The sequence below is a fragment of the Apus apus genome, chromosome 3 (assembly GCF_020740795.1).
Source record: "Apus apus isolate bApuApu2 chromosome 3, bApuApu2.pri.cur, whole genome shotgun sequence".
Classification (NCBI taxonomy): domain Eukaryota; kingdom Metazoa; phylum Chordata; class Aves; order Apodiformes; family Apodidae; genus Apus; species Apus apus.
Genome location: NC_067284.1, coordinates 111235341 through 111250873, shown reverse-complemented (window position 1 = coordinate 111250873; position 15533 = coordinate 111235341). Strand labels below are relative to the sequence as shown.

The 15533-nt window shown below is 40.2% G+C and overlaps 1 protein-coding gene across 4 annotated transcripts in view; it reads left to right on the top strand.

Annotated features, from left to right (window-relative positions):
* The window catches only part of KLHL29 (kelch like family member 29), a 391974-nt gene that overhangs the window by 138701 nt on the left and 237740 nt on the right, over positions 1–15533 (top strand). For all 4 annotated transcript variants that reach the window (XM_051615176.1, XM_051615178.1, XM_051615175.1 and 1 more), the window contains exon 3: positions 7962–8267. In XM_051615176.1, the coding sequence (XP_051471136.1) occupies positions 8007–8267 (261 nt within the window). In that variant the 5' untranslated portion in view covers positions 7962–8006. The remainder of the gene's footprint in view (positions 1–7961; positions 8268–15533) is intronic.

Sequence of the window (15533 nt, the reverse complement as noted above, 5' to 3'; positions counted from 1 at the left end):
AACTGGTGTGCAAAATTCCAGTTGTGTTGCTTCAGAGTGACCTTGGAAAACCTAAGAGTCTGCAGCAAATGACAGCTGGAACGAATTATTGGAAATGGAGGGTGATGAGGTTTGAGTCTGCTTTTGGGGGCATGTTTGCAACAAGCCAAAGGGGAGGACCAGACCAAGTGGGAGATCTTTCTGATGGAAGTCTGAAGAGAGAGGAATGAATTAGGAATCTTCGCCAGATACATGTTCCTAACCAGTATATTTTGACGTATTTTCTATAATTTTGTAGTTGACACTAAGTGCGCCTCAGCATGTGGATCAAAGCCTTCCAAAATAGTCCAAGACACTTGGATGATGGGGGATTTGCCCAGAAGAAGACCCCTGCTCTTGATGTAAACCCTGTAACTTTGTGTATGTCCAAATTTGGCATGGATTCAAGATGGGTCTGGTCTTCATCTTTGGTTATGGTAGATTCATAGAATGGTTAAGGTTGGAAGCGACCTTAAAGATCATCAGGTTTCAACCTCCCTGCTATGAGCAGGGACACCTCCCACTAGACCAGGCTGCATAAAGCCTCATCCAGCCTGGCTTTAAAAACCTCCATGGAGGGGGCATCAACAACCTCCCTGGGTAACTTGCTCCAGCACCTTACTACCCTCATGATGAAGAATTTCTTCCTAACATCTAACCTAAATCTCCCTTCTCTCAGTTTAAAACTATTACCCCTTGTCCAATCACTGCCCTCTCTGGTGAAAAGCCCCTCCCCAGCTCTTCTCCAGGCTGAGTAGCCCCAATTCTCTCAGGCTGTCTTCATAGCAGAGCTGCTCCAGCCCTCTGATCATCTTCATGGCCCTTCTCTGGACCCCCTCCAACAGCTCCATGTCTTTCCTGTGCTGAGGGCTCCAGAGCTGTACACAGAGGGGCAGAATCCCTCCCTCACCCTGCTGGCCACACTTCTTTTCATGCAGTTCCAACAGAGCAGCAGGACCACAGATGCTGCTGGACCTCTGAATTTTTCTCAGCCTCCCAATGCTCATGATGAGTGAATTGCAGGATATGTTATCTACTCCACTCAGGCTGTAAAAGAATTAGCATTTGAAAGCAAATGATGAAATATCAGAAATTATCATACTGAAGATAAATTTCCAAGAAGCATAGAAATAAAACATATACAATCACATATTTCAGTAACCCCTTATTAAGGAAGATCATATTCTCTCAACGTGGAAAAAAAAGAAACCAGACTGGTATGGGTTCACTTTTGTTGCTAGTTGTTGTTCTTTATTTCAGTTGGATGGTCAAGTTTCTTTTTCCTTAACTAAAGAGTCTATTTCCATATCTTAAGTACTCGGTAAGTGTACACACTTTTCTATGGTATTTTAAGACAGAGAAGCAAGAGACTTCTTGGGAAGTGAACTCTGTCCTGAGAGGACACTACTGTGCTACTGCTCTGGTTTACTTTCTTTTGCTATGTCTCAGTGCTTTGCCTCCTCCAGCACATATTTGGAAAATTAAATCCTATATAATCTCTTAAATCTACTGCTCCTTTATCACTTAGAGGGTTAGGATTTGGGCTTTTTCTTCTTCTTGCCTTCTCTGCCTTGTCTTGGATTTTACAAGAGCTTTACAACTGTTTACAAGACTAAATCAGGGGTTTACAAAAGTAGACCTTGCTTGATAATAAGGTTGTTTCCTTGCACCTCAAATATTTTGGGGTCTTATCTTTCTACACAGCTGCTTGTAGTTCAGCTTTACAGAATCTGTTGATTGGATTCCTTGCTGCCTTCATCTAGCAAAGAAGTCTTTCAATGAAGTCACCCAAATGGAAAAAAAGAGGTTAAGTAAAAATTGTGAAAATGGATTAGTCAGATCCATATAGGTTTATAACAGTGATTTCATATGTGTCTAAGAAAGTCTTTGAAGATTATAAATAATGTTGAGCTTGAATAAACATTTTGTTTGTCACATTTCTGAAGTGAAGGGTAGCTCCTGAAGCTGCCAAATCTATTGGTACCCTATTTTATTTGTGAGATTTTCTTAAAAACACATTTACACATGTGTAATACATGTGCATGTATGACCTTGCTATTGGGTTATATTCAGAATTTATTGTAACATTCATACATGTTTTCAGTTTGATTTTGGTGCCATATGTATGAATTACGTCTTGAGTTCTGTGCTCAGGAAGAGGTTGTTGTTTTGGTGTGCTCTGCTAAAACAGCGTCCAGTAACATTTTCCCTGCAGCATGTACCTGAAATAATTCAGACTTAGGTACTTAGACATCACCTTCTTTATCAGGTGTAGTTCTTCATGCTAGATCTGATTACAGCAAATCTCTCTGTTCTTCCTCATCTTTTTTTGGTGTGGATCTCATAAAATACTTAGGCTTTCCAAGCACTTGATTCCTTTTGAAGCTCTCTGATAGGCTATTTTATCCGTGCTTCTGTTCATCCAGTCTGAAAACATGTAAGGCTGCTTATTTTAATGTTTCACACGCTTTCTTTCTTCCATTTCTCTAATGATCATGCATCTACCTCTGTTGTTCTCTCTCCCAGCCTCTCTTGCCTATCATATTTCTCTAATGTTATTACTTAAAAGGTAAATTTAGAAACAAATGCTTACCCAGGAAAAATTTAAATTAAAAGGTTGACCTTTATTTTTGAAGTGACTTAATGAAGTTGACTAATAGTCTAAGAAATCTGATTCTCTAGCTTCAGACTGGCTGAAAGTCTGTTTTTCCTTATATTTATATCTGTGAGGACAGACATTTGTAGGGAGACCTTGACTGGATAAGCATGGAGAGCAGGGAAAATGCTGCTCTAAGGCTTGAGCCAGACTGTAATTTAGAGGAACATGAATAGGAAACGTTTTTCTGCAGAACAGTGAGTGCTCTGGGCTTGGGGGAAGAAGGGCTGTGTTCAAGTGTATCAAGCATAAAATGAAATGTTAATCACTTAAGTTTATTAAATTGGCAGCAATGATCTGTTTGAACCTGGTAAGAGGCCTGTAGTTAGCATGCTGCTATCTCAAGTGCCTCTGGTCTTTTTTTTTTGCCTCTGTGTATGTGTGTGGAAGCTTTGGAAACAAGGAACAAATGAGTTTGCCTAAGAGATGTGGTGAAAAATTAGTACCAGGAGGAAGGTGGTTTTGAACTGAGAAGGTGGGAGGATTTCCAAATAGCCAAAGTGTTTTGGGTAAATTTGGAGCCTGGCTGTAGTCATCTGTGTAGGTGCCCCACATTTTAGTCCCACAGACTCTCATGTTTTGCAGAAAAACTTTCACAAATTTTACTGTTGAGCAAGCTGTTTAAATGACACTTCTAAAACTCCTGGTTGTAGAAAAAGTTATTTTCTCTAGCAGAGACACTTTTATATTGTACTGCCCCTCAAAAGCAATAGATTTAAAGTAATTTCTTTTTATGGTCTTTCTCACCTGCTGCATTGCATGTTTTGGCCTTGGAGGACTCCAAGAGATGCCTGTCACGCTCCTCAGAAGGGCGTTCAGTGTTGTTTCATTACTCAGTGACCCTTCACTGTTCTACCCTCCCTAGCCCACCTTGTGGTGAAAGCAAGGTAAATTATGGAGGCAATGGTCAGGTGCATGTATAATCCTGCCTGGCTCCAGAGTACTGTGCATCACCATTCTCTGAAACCAAGAGGACTCTATGTTTTGGTATGTTTTTTGCAACACAAACACAACAGTGCAGTCTTTGGGGACTGAGAGAGGCATTTTGTTTGCTTTGCCATGTCATGAAATCTCATTTCAGATTTGTAATGGGATTTTTGCTTTCCTTTGGTTGCTCAATCTCTCTTCTTTACTTTATAGCCTTTTCTATAGCTCTCCCTTAATGCCAATTTCATCTTTTTGCCTTGAATGTATCCCTTTACTCAGTAACAACTATGGGCCTCTTCTCCTTCTCCTTCTCCTTCTCCTTCTCCTTCTCCTTCTCCTTCTCCTTCTCCTTCTCCTTCTCCTTCTCCTTCTCCTTCTCCTTCTCCTTCTCCTTCTCCTTCTCCTTCTCCTTCTCCTTCTCCTTCTCCCTCTCCCTTTCTCCTCTTTGTTTCCCTCTCCCTCTCCTCTCCTTCTCCTTCTCCTTCTCCCTCTCTTCTCCTTCTTCCCTCTTCAGTAGGGATTTTTCCTTCTAAAAACCACTTCACTTCTATGTGGCGAACAGGAACACACATTTCCTTTCCAGTTGAGGCTAAAAACACCCAGCTACTCCAGTGATTTTGTCTTTAGTGGAGAGTGGAGGAAGGCCTGTCTCATGGACTTTACCACCTTCACAAGATAGCATGTCAGCAGAATTAGCTGTAGAGAGTGATTTTCAGCAATAACAGCATGTGTTGTGCCTCCTCATCAGCTTCTCAGATATGGAAATCATGTGTTCTTTCTCTTGCCAGCAATGTCTACATTGTGATTTTATGGCTCTGATGTAGGGGAGACGTATCTGAGATAGCTTTAGGCTTGTCTGCTCAAGAGCTGACTTCTAGACGTGGGAGTGGGGGATCTTTTTGCTAGCTGAAAATCAGCCCCAAAAGTGAGGTTGATACAGCTATAATTAGCCAAGGCTTAGCTGGGGCGATGACTTCGGTGCTGACAGCACTGGGAATTCCCCAAGTCTGAAAAAGAACATAAAAACCTTCTTTCTTTCCCTTATTGCTGTTTAGAAGGACCTAAAGCTATTTAAGAGAAAAAAACCATGTACATATGAATGCTGAGGAAAACTTCCCTTAAAAAGGGAAAACATATGAATTATTTATAGCTGCTGATATTCATAAGTATTAGGTATTGATCTTCTTGTCCCTGTCTTCCCAACAGAAAGGATGTTTTGGTTTGGGTGGTTTTTTGTTTATTTTAAAAAATATATTAAAAAATCTGAAAATATCCATGTCTGAAAAATTCTAGCTTAAAGTTGAGTGTTTTGGAACTGGTAAAAACGGGGTTAGGATGAAAATGCTCACACATCTTTGATCACAGTGACTGCTGTCCTCCTTGCTGTTTGTTTGTGGTTTCCACTGGCCTCTGGCACTGCCATTTCTCAAGATGGTTTATGGTGCCCTTTGTCAATTTCTGTGCAGAAGATTGTGATGATTTTGCTTGGCTCAGGACACACTTTGTTGGAGAAGTTTTTCTTAGGAGTACAGAATATGTTTAAAACATTATTATTATGATTATGATCCTTGACAAAAATAGTCTAGACAAAGCATAAACTCAGGGTCCAAAAATATATTTAAAAATTAGCTAGTCTGTTCACAAACCATTACTTACCTCACCCAGCAGCTATTTATGAGAACATTTCATACTGTTTCTAATTTTAAACAATTAATAGCCAGCCCTAGCAGTTGAATACTCATTTATTAGACAGTTATCCCCTCCGGTTTTTCTGCACATCTTGTTGCTGTCAAATATCTTTGTACCCAGCCAAAAAATGACACATTGAAACAAGCAGGGTATATTTAATGCAATGCATAGGGAAAAACCCCATCATGTTCAGCCCTGGCTTTTAATTTTTGTTGGAAATATCATGAAATACAGTAGCTGGACAAAGAAGTGAATTTGCTTGTGAAGAGAGTGGTGGGTTTTAAGTAAACTCTTTAATGCGTGGCTTAGTCACAGGCTTTTTTTCTTGCTTGTTATTGACATAATTGCCTGTCAGCCTCATCTGATAGTAGAATTGCTGGGGGCACGGTGTCTTGGATTGTGTGGCAAAACCTGCTAGCTATTGACTTCTGTGCACATGTGCCTCTGCTTTCTGCTGAAATAAATGTCAGATACACTCAAATGTGTGTGTGTGTGTAGGGGGGGTATGCGCTTTGGTTTTCTCTAGTTGCCTTGTCAAGAAGTACAGTAGCACAGCTAATGGAGATCCTTGAGCTCAGAAGAAGGGCATTCTCTTGACAGCCACCATCCAAACAGGCCAAAAAGATAGCTTCAGACAGTGGTGGAGACTGTGTGGCTTTGAAAAGAAACTTTTCCAAAGGTGAGGAGTAATAAAGGGTATTTTGAAATTGGATCTTGCAGGTTACAGTCTCCCTTTTTGCCTGGCTTTGCAAAAGGTTTATAAAACAAAAGGAAGGGGGTTTGCACCTATGGAATTTCTAACCTTCAAAGACTCCATATTAAGATACTGATTTTATTCTGAGATAGCTGCCACTAGAGGAAAAACTTGTTTTCTTCACCTCTACTAAAACAGCAGTTCTTGTTTTCACTGTCTTTCACAGCACTTGTGTCTCTTTTTTGCCACGTTCAGTGTATAGCTGTCCTTTCTACGTGGACCTCTAGAAAAGATGAATGAGCTTTCTGAATCGAAGTATGTCAGTGCATCCTCAATACTCAAATCATCAAGTAAAATCTTTCATTAAATCCTACCAGAGAAAAAATAACTGGTTGTGTTGGTTTAGGAGGAATGTGAATTTTGTGATCAGCATCAGCAGCATTGCTGTGTGGTCCCCAATATATACTCTGGCCAAAGGTGCTCACATTTGCAGAGGGGCAATGTAACCATTGCAGATCCAGCTGCTTCTGTGAGATTTGGTTCAGCCTTTTGTTGAAAATAATGATTGTGGAAGGGTTTTTTGTCTGTTGTTTTGTTTTAAATACACATTTTTGTTAATGAACTTTTAACTGAGAAAGGGTTTTCCTTGTCTCAAGCTAGCAGCTCTCTGCTGAACCTGGTGAACCTTCTGCACTGCTTTATAACATTTCCAAGTAATATCTCTCTCAAGTAGTTTGGGATCTTTAAGTTTCTAGGTGAGTTTTGATTCCAGCTCCCTCCTCAGCAATTGTAAGCAGATGTTTTTACTGACCATTTTTATATCTAAGAATTTGTGAAATAAAATTGCTTCGAGTGACCTGGTGATATTACTACAAAGAACTTACTGGATCGTGTGATGCAAACAAAAGAAATCAGGCATTGCAGTGACCTAGATACTCATTATTTATTTATAGGAATAAATATATTTAGCATTTATTTATACTGCTCTTCAATTCCAAATGCTGTAAACTTTCCCTTACTCTGAACTTTGAACTCTGCTGTGAAAATAGCATTATTGCCACCATTCTGCAGGTTAGGAGACCTTGGCAGGAAGACTTAAGTGTTTGCTCTAGGCTATGTAACATATAATTATCTGAACTAGGATTGCATGTTGGGAGTCTCAACTCCCAATGTTGTGTTTAGACATCTTGCTCCTGGAAGATAAAATCTATGGATTATGAAAGCTGAGGAAGTAAGTAATGATAAGGACAGGATGATCACCCAAAGTGACTTGGTCATTTGATCATTTTGACTATATCAAGTGGTTTAAGTCTAGCCAGAAGCATGGAAGGGGACAGGATATGTTGGCCTGCCCTGGAGAGCAGCCATACTGCAGAGAGCTCAGTGTCACAGGGTGAAACATTCCTGTAGGAGCCTCCAGTGAGGATGTCTAGCAAAAAGGAGAGGAGTGGGCTATGTAAAGTCATACTCGGCTTTAAAAATAAAGAAGTAATGGATCAACTTAGCAGGTAGATTTTTCTCACTCTGATCTTTAGGATTAATATTTGCTCATGCATCAAGTGCAGAAAAGAGTCACAGAAATAATCTGAAGGCTGGTGAGAAAAGTCAAGGCAGAGCTATGGGAAACATTTCCCTGCTCTCAGAAGATTGGAATGATGATTTACTTCAAACTCACTTTTTTGTGGTTTATATGTTGGTTGTTATTCTTCTGGAGAGCTTGGGAAGATGGTGTTTCCTTGGGTCTGGCGGTTTGGTCTTTCCACTGCGTCGTTGTAGCTGCCCAAACTTGTCTCATTTTAGTTCTAGATTAACGTTTGCTGCAGCACCCTCTGCCTCCTGATGTGTAACTGGGAAAAGTGGAGACAAGTGCTCTCCTGAAGCAGAGGAGGCACGGCAGGGACTTGCCCTGCTGACGACACAGTGCAGCCTCTGCGCTGGGACCTTATTCCTCACGCCTCTTTCATGTCGGTCTTTCAGGCAAGCTCTCGAGTTCCCTCTGAGAAGGAGCTGCCCTCCATCGAGATGTCACGGCACCACAGCCGGTTTGAAAGAGAGTACCGGGCCGGGTGGGATCGCCGGGACTGGAGCTCCAACGGCAACCACGTCAGCAGCACCAACTGCAGCAGCGCCGGGAGCACCAACAGCAGCAGCCGCCCCGGGCTGCTGCCCCTGCCCATCGTCCCCTCCCGGCTCCCCACCCCAGCCACTGCCGCTTGCACCACTGTCAGCAGCGACGTGATCACCAGCCTGGTGGCCAACTCGTCTCCAGCTTCAACTACCAAAGTAAGAATTTAGCTTTTTTTATTTACTTTTATTCTTCTTCTCCCCCCCCGGGTCGATGTGTTGAGGGTGCATTGGAGACAGAGCATCATCTGTCCCTTTGCAAGATCTGTGTTCACGGTGTAGCCAGCAGGAGGAAAAATGTTTTCTACAGGCAGTCAGTGTCTTTTTATTCTTTGCTGTGGTGCGTGTACAGTAGAGTAGGTTGTTCTTGCTCCGAGAGTGAGGGTTCCCATGCTCCTGAGGCCCAAGACTGAGCAGAGCAAGTGCTTCCTTCCTTTCAGCCCTGCCTACATTTGGGCTTTCTCTTGCTTTCTTTGCAATGTGTGGTTCCCACTTTTGCTTTTGGGAGTGCTCTTCTTGTCTGTTGACCAACTGTGGTTGACAACAAGTAGATCTGGTTTTCATCCAGACAGAGTGGGAAGTGACCAAAGGGCATAATTTTGGCTGAATGTTGTTTTTTCTTCTCTTTAGTCAGTACTTTCCTGTAAGGATTTCAAAGCCTTGTTCTTAGTGCACATTGGATTGTAACAGTGCGACTGCTATAACCAGGCTCTCTCCTTTGGGCAGAAGTACACACTAAGGAGTAAGAAAATGTTAAGCTGCAAAGAACTGAAATCACTAGTAAACCATTGAGCTTTTTTGTACTAATAAATAATTGAAGGGAAGAGGGTGACTTTTCCTTGTTTTTTAAAACATTGAGCTCTTTTAAATCTGCAAAGGACAAGTTGTTATTCCAACATTCCAATTCAAAGTTGGGATTTCTTTCTGCATGCAAATTCAGGTAGAACAGCTGGGGAACAGAAAAGCCTGGCAAATTGTAAAGGTGACCACAGCATTAGCAAAGTGAGCCAGAAGCACTGCTGGTTTTCTTTTTATGATATTTAACATTTTCTTTCAACTTGATTTCATTTTAATAACTGCAAGTGCCAAATACAGCAGACGCAGACAGGGGAAAAGGAGACAATAAAGTTATTTAAAGTAAGCCAAGAGCAAGCTGAAATTTTACTGCAATACCATTATTATATTGATTTTTTTTCACACTGTAGAAAAACAAGGTCAATGCTGCAGAAGGAAGCATTAGGCCGAAGTTTACAGTGTGATTGGTTTTAAAAATTAGCCATGGCATCTTCACATTATTTTTATTTGAAAGATGCCAGTCGGATTCTGATCAAAACATATTCCGAGTTCTCCAGATGCTATCCAAAGATAGATACATTTCATTCATTCATGCTTTGTCTGGAGAAGATTGAGGCAATTTTGGAGCCAAAGCAGTAATTTCATTTATCATGACCTTTGTTCCTGGGTCTACGTAGAGTCCAACCATTGTCTGGAGCTGCTCAGCCCTTCTTCCAGATGTTCAAAACCATTTTGCAGCATAGCAGTGCCAGTAAACCATGTGTTTATTGGGGGAGAGGAGGCAGGAACAGCAAGTTAAATGCTTTTTGATCATATGTTCAATGTGAACTGTCTTCTAAATTACCTTATTAGAGAATTTGCTGATGACTTTCATTAGTAAGAGTGTTTTGGCATGAATAGATCAAAAGCAATAAATAGATAAGAATGGAGCTAACATGGGACATTTTTTATTCTGAGAAATGTTAATCAGCTGTGTAATCTCCCATAAAATAACTGTGTAAAAGTGCATAGTCTTTGCCCCAGCGTCTACTTCTGAGAATCAGCTGAACAGCTCTAAAAAGTCAAAATTGCATGTACTAAGGAAGAAGAATCTTTGGAAGAGAAGTGAGGTAGGTAGGATGAACAGAGATGTAAGGGTATGGTTACTAACAAGCTTCCAGCTAATGATGTGGAACGGTGTCAGAAAGAAACATCAGGTGCTCATACATACACATGTTCACCCTGCCTGACTCTGTCTCTCTCCTTCGCACACAGCAGATTTGCACTTGTGGTTAGCAATGTAACCAGCCAGTGCCTTTGCCTTGTAGAATCCAGCTAATGGTTAGGCATAAAAAATTAAATCTGTATAAGAAGGGAATCAAAAGTTGCAAGAATAACGCAGGTGCTTGGTTTATTTTTTTTTTTAAATGAATGTGCCGAGTTGCCTTGAGCTGTGGAGAGTTCACAGGGTATCCTCTCTAGCATTTTTGTGAGCATATTTATGAGGCACCAGCTCATTGGGTGTCATCTTAAGTTGAATTTCTTAGCTCTGTTTTGTTGTGAGGGGTATTTGATTGCTTAGCTGCTGCTCTGCAGTCTGAGCCTTCCCCAACATTGTGGTGGGTATCATTAAACCCGATGCAAGGGGGTGCCCCACACAAGAAGTGACATGGTGAATACAGAAAGTAATCATGGTGTTATGAAGCAAGAAGATTGAGAACCTGGTTCTCCTTGCCTCATTGTCCAAGGAAGGGAGTACAGCCAGCAATTTTCCTCCAGGCTGAGGACAGATGTGTCATCCAATTACCATTTTGGCTTTAGCATATCTTCCCAAGCTGGTTGAAAGATCTCAAAGCATTGAGACCAACCATCCATCTTCCTTCATTTTGTGTTCCTATCAATTCATTATCTTCTCAGTTAAAAGCTGGTTTCATTTTTTATTTTAAACCATTTAGCCTGTTTTCAGACTTCTGGTCCTTGGTTGCTCACATTTCCTGCCGTTTACCCGATTTAGTAGCCCCCAAATAACTTTTTGTCTTTTGCATCCTTTCCATTGTTTCTTTGCCTTTGAAAATATGGGTACCAAAACCATATGCATTCTTTCAGCATCAGACACACCATTCCCTTGCATGGTGATAAAACTCCTCCTTTCCTCTGTTTCCATGTCTGCACAGCTAATAATTGCTCCAGACTCTTTTGTCAAAGTGCTAAGTCAATAGTTATTAAAAATACCATATACATGCCATCATCCTCTATTACATGTTATCAAACAGAGTTGTAATCTTGTCAAAGGCTGAAATGAAGTTAGTTTGACAAGATCTGTCTTGTGGATACCTGTATTGGCAGGCATTGGTCATATTCCTGTCCTTCAGCTCCCAATTAACTGAATCCTAAAGATGCAAATTCAAAATGGAGGAAAAAACTTCTTTTCTCTCTGACATGGAACTGGGCTGTAAAACTTGCTGTGTTGGTGATAGAATTGGTCAGGGAATTCATAGATAAATGATTTTAAGGACTGGTAGGCTACCTAATCTGGCTGAACCATTTGGTCTTTAAATTGTTATGTAAATGTATGTAAGATTAAGGACTTCACCCTGAGTTATGTGATATGAATGGAAAAAGCACTGCAAAGGAGAGAAAAAATGGATCAAATTAACTGTAGGAGAGAGGTGAAAGCATCTTCAGAGGCAAACTTTATAACACCAACTATGAGGAGGTTCAATTTGGTCTGTGTTTTTATGCTTCTGGAAGAGCCTTTTACATCTTTCTTTTGAGGGCTTTAGAAGGATTTTATTACTAATTATTAATGTGTAGGAGAACTTTAAAACTAATTATACTTTGCAGACCTTTGAAATTTATTCTCAAAGCATACCTGTAACCTTCCTACCTCAGATGCTTCAGTGCAAATCACACTTAGTGGGTCTGCCACGTTTAAGTGGTTACAGATGTTTGGTCTGAGTTATTTACACAAAAAAACCCCTGTATTTTCCTGAGCTTCGTATTTTGCTAAACAAATTGGTGATGATGCTTTGCACTGCTGTACCCCATTTAATCAGAGGCTGCCAGAAGACATCAGGAAAACTATTTAGACCTCAACAACCTATAAGTAATAGTTTAATGTTGCACTCCCAGTATATGAACAGGGAAACTGAGGCACTGGGAGGTAGTGGTTACTGGTTTTTCTGCTCATTCTGTGCCACTGTGAGCAAAGTTCCAGCTCTTTTCCTCAATTTGGCTGTTATTCCCTGGTGCTGTATCCGAACTGTTGAGCCACAGAGCAAGACTCTAGAGTCAGCACAGTTTGAAGGGATGGGTCCTTTTTTGGAGTTACTTGTGCAACCCCTTGAAGACCTGAAGTAGTGGGTAGGAGAGTGCAATTCCTGCTGCGTTGGGATCAGTTTGTCACTGTGAGTCCAGCCATGTATGATGACTGAGCTCAGCTTGAGGTTTGTCAGTGTATGGTGGGGTTTTGTTTTTTTTCCCTGCAGAGGTTCTTTATTGGTGGGAAGAAGCTCTCAAAGAAATCCATATAAGACTGCAGCCTGGCTTAAGATATTGGCAACAAATCAATCTAAAATTAATTTAAGGGTGCTGCACCCCATTCCAGCTATGTTTTCTTTCTGTTCATCTCAGCAGCACCTTCATTCTTTGTTGCTTTCCTGAATTACTTTGCAAGTTACTTGTACAATTTTTTCCATCAAACCTCCTGTATCACTTCTTCAATTTAGAAGTGTTGTCATGGGCTGTAATTTGAAATTTTATTACCAAGACATTTTTTCGTTATAGAACATTTACTTTTATAATCTCTGTATTATTTTTAAATGTCTGAAAAGATTGGTACATCAACAGAATCTGTGCAACACCAGGCGAGATCTATTTTTTTGTTTTCCCAGCCTTAATTTAAAAAACCCTTTCCTTGTAACATAAATTGATTCTTAAGCCTTCACACACTTAATGATTTGTTATTCTCAAGGTTAAACCTATGACAAATTTTATAAAAATGCCAGTCTTCAGTTTTGATAAGATTTTCTCTAGTTGAGCTCAGGGATAACTATATAGTTTCAAGTCTTTAAATAGCATAACTGAGATGTGATCCTGGCCTCCTGTACCTACAGTACTCCAGTAGCATTTGGGACTTGTGTGTTGTTCCTACTGTAGTTTTGATCCCTCTGTGGTTAGCCACAGTTATGATGTGGGAGAGAAGGAAGAGATGGTAAAGCATTTGTTAACCTCTCAGGGAAGTCAGGCAAGGATTGCAGGGGAAAAAATCGCCCCCACTCTCTTTGTCTTCGTGCATCACTGCAACTAAATGGCGTTAAAAAATGTGTAGGGAGGGAAGAATATTCTTATGTTAAAGGAAAAACATTTCAATATGTCTGAGGAATGCACAGCAAAAAGGAATAAAGTGGAATGACACAGAAATAAAATGTTAGATGCTTCTTTCCTTTGTGGTCCAGAAAAATTTAGCTCCCCCAACAGCAGTGCATCATATGCAGATGATTTGCTGTATAGTGCAGAATTTGTGTTGTCTGTTCTCTTCCTCTTGTTTCTGAGTGTGAAGATTTGCTAAGCTGGTGTATGGCTTCCACAAATATTTAAAATATTGATTAAGCAGAGGAAAAATAAACAGGAATTGTTTTTCAAGTTGCGCATTATGTTGTACATGATTAATTACATGCAACAAGTTGCTCTGCAACAGTAACTGAAATTTATGTACTCTTTTTATTATAAAACATAAGAGGCTTGCATAAATAGAGAGATTATACATATTGGAATACAACAGTTGCTAGAGAATGATCAGAACATGCAGTGATGATGTACATACAATTTGCTTTTCCGGCTTCTCTGTGCAAAGCTACTCTTCAACTCCCCTGAGGGTTTGTATTGATAGTTGACATTTTTTGTCACCATTTCAGATAGGAGCCTGTCAATTCTGTGATCTGGACACGATGTAGCAGTCCAGCCCTAGTGCTGTAATGGCAAAAGCTGTGTTAAAGATCCTCCTGATTCTTTTGGCAGATGACTGTGCTGATAAATGAAGCTTCCCTTGCTGGATGTCAAATAGTGCAACTGATATTTTACCAGGAGCATGTTTTTACTTAGGATAATTTTTTTTTAAATGTCTGGTTTCATTGGTAAATGATATGCAGGCCCAGTCTCACTTATGTGGAGACTTCTGGTGTATATGAAGCTCTAATTAGGGCAGAATATTACATGAATATATAGGAAATCAGAGCAGTGCCCACAGTATATAACACTTGATGATTCGTGACAGAATACAAGAGTTTTTTCTGTGCACCCAAATCACATTCTCCTGGTTCTCTAGGTTTGAAAGTTCAGTTTACCTTCTAGGGCAACACACCATTTAGCTGGAGTGCAGCTTCCAGACTGTGCCTTCTGCAAGGAGTCTGCAAACAAGCAAACACAGCCAAAATGTGTGATGTTGGCAATGATGTGCCATTGCACCAGCCTGGCTAGGCTGAAACCAGCAGAGTTCACCACCAAAAATACTGTTATTTTGTCCTCCTGGTATCCTTGCAGGAGAAAGGAGGAAACAGAGAGATTTTATCAGTGACTCCTAGGAGACTTTTTTTTCTTTTTGCTAATTACAAATTGACCAAAATTTCTGTAAATTGAACTCAGCAGTTACTTCTGCTGAAGTAATAATATTAAGCTACTATGTAAAAGTTACAACTGCTGGGATATAGTTGTGCCACCAAGGGACAAAAGAGCAACATGAGGTCAGTGATGGGTTCCCAAACTGATGTGTTGAAGGCCTTGAAGTGGAGGAACCAATTCTTCCCTTTGAACAAACTGGAGAGATGCTTTGGGCAGTTTTCAGGCTCTTCTGTAGAAGGCTGTTCTTAATGATCTGTGGCTCTAGAGAGGGCTTAAATCACTTCCTCTTATCATATCATTTTAGTAGTTTTTCTCAGATGTATTTTTGCGTATTTTTAATAGTGTAGAAATTGGAACATATAAAATGTGGTTTTAGTTTGTCAACTTTTGCAGATACTTCATTGGGCTGAAATTGGTCTGAGAGCCCTGGCATGTTAATTAATCTGTAAAGTCATAAAAAGCTGCTTGGATTTTTTGACTCGCAATGTGTTTATCATCTGTTGAAAGAGCTAAGAGGTCTGGCCAGTTTCTAGGCCCAGTTCCATTTGAAGATGAAAGGCAGCATTTTTGAAGCACTAGTTGACATAGCCAAGTACTTACAAGGTCACAAATATGACAGCTTTGGATAAAGAAAAAGTAGTATTTTTAGACTTTGGCACTTTGATCAAAAAGTATCTTGACTTCTAAAAGGGATAAATATCAGTAATAAGAGTAATCTAAACAAAATACGTGTTGGCCAGGATTTTAAGGGCTTGATTCTTTGAAATGATTTAGAATTATTTTTATTTTCTTACTTCTTTCTAATAAATACTTTGGTTTTGGTGTATTAGTAGCAGATTATCCACAAAAAGTACAGCAGATTGTATACCTTCTGTGGTTCAGGAGGCATTAGTATTTTGTTGGAAAATTTGTCCCAACCTCCTGTCAGGCTAGAAAAGCCTTCTGAGAGCTTCTTTGCCTGTAATTTGATGTTGATTACTAGAGGTTTTATTTTCAGGGACCAGTACTTCCAAAGGAGGAGACATCACCTGA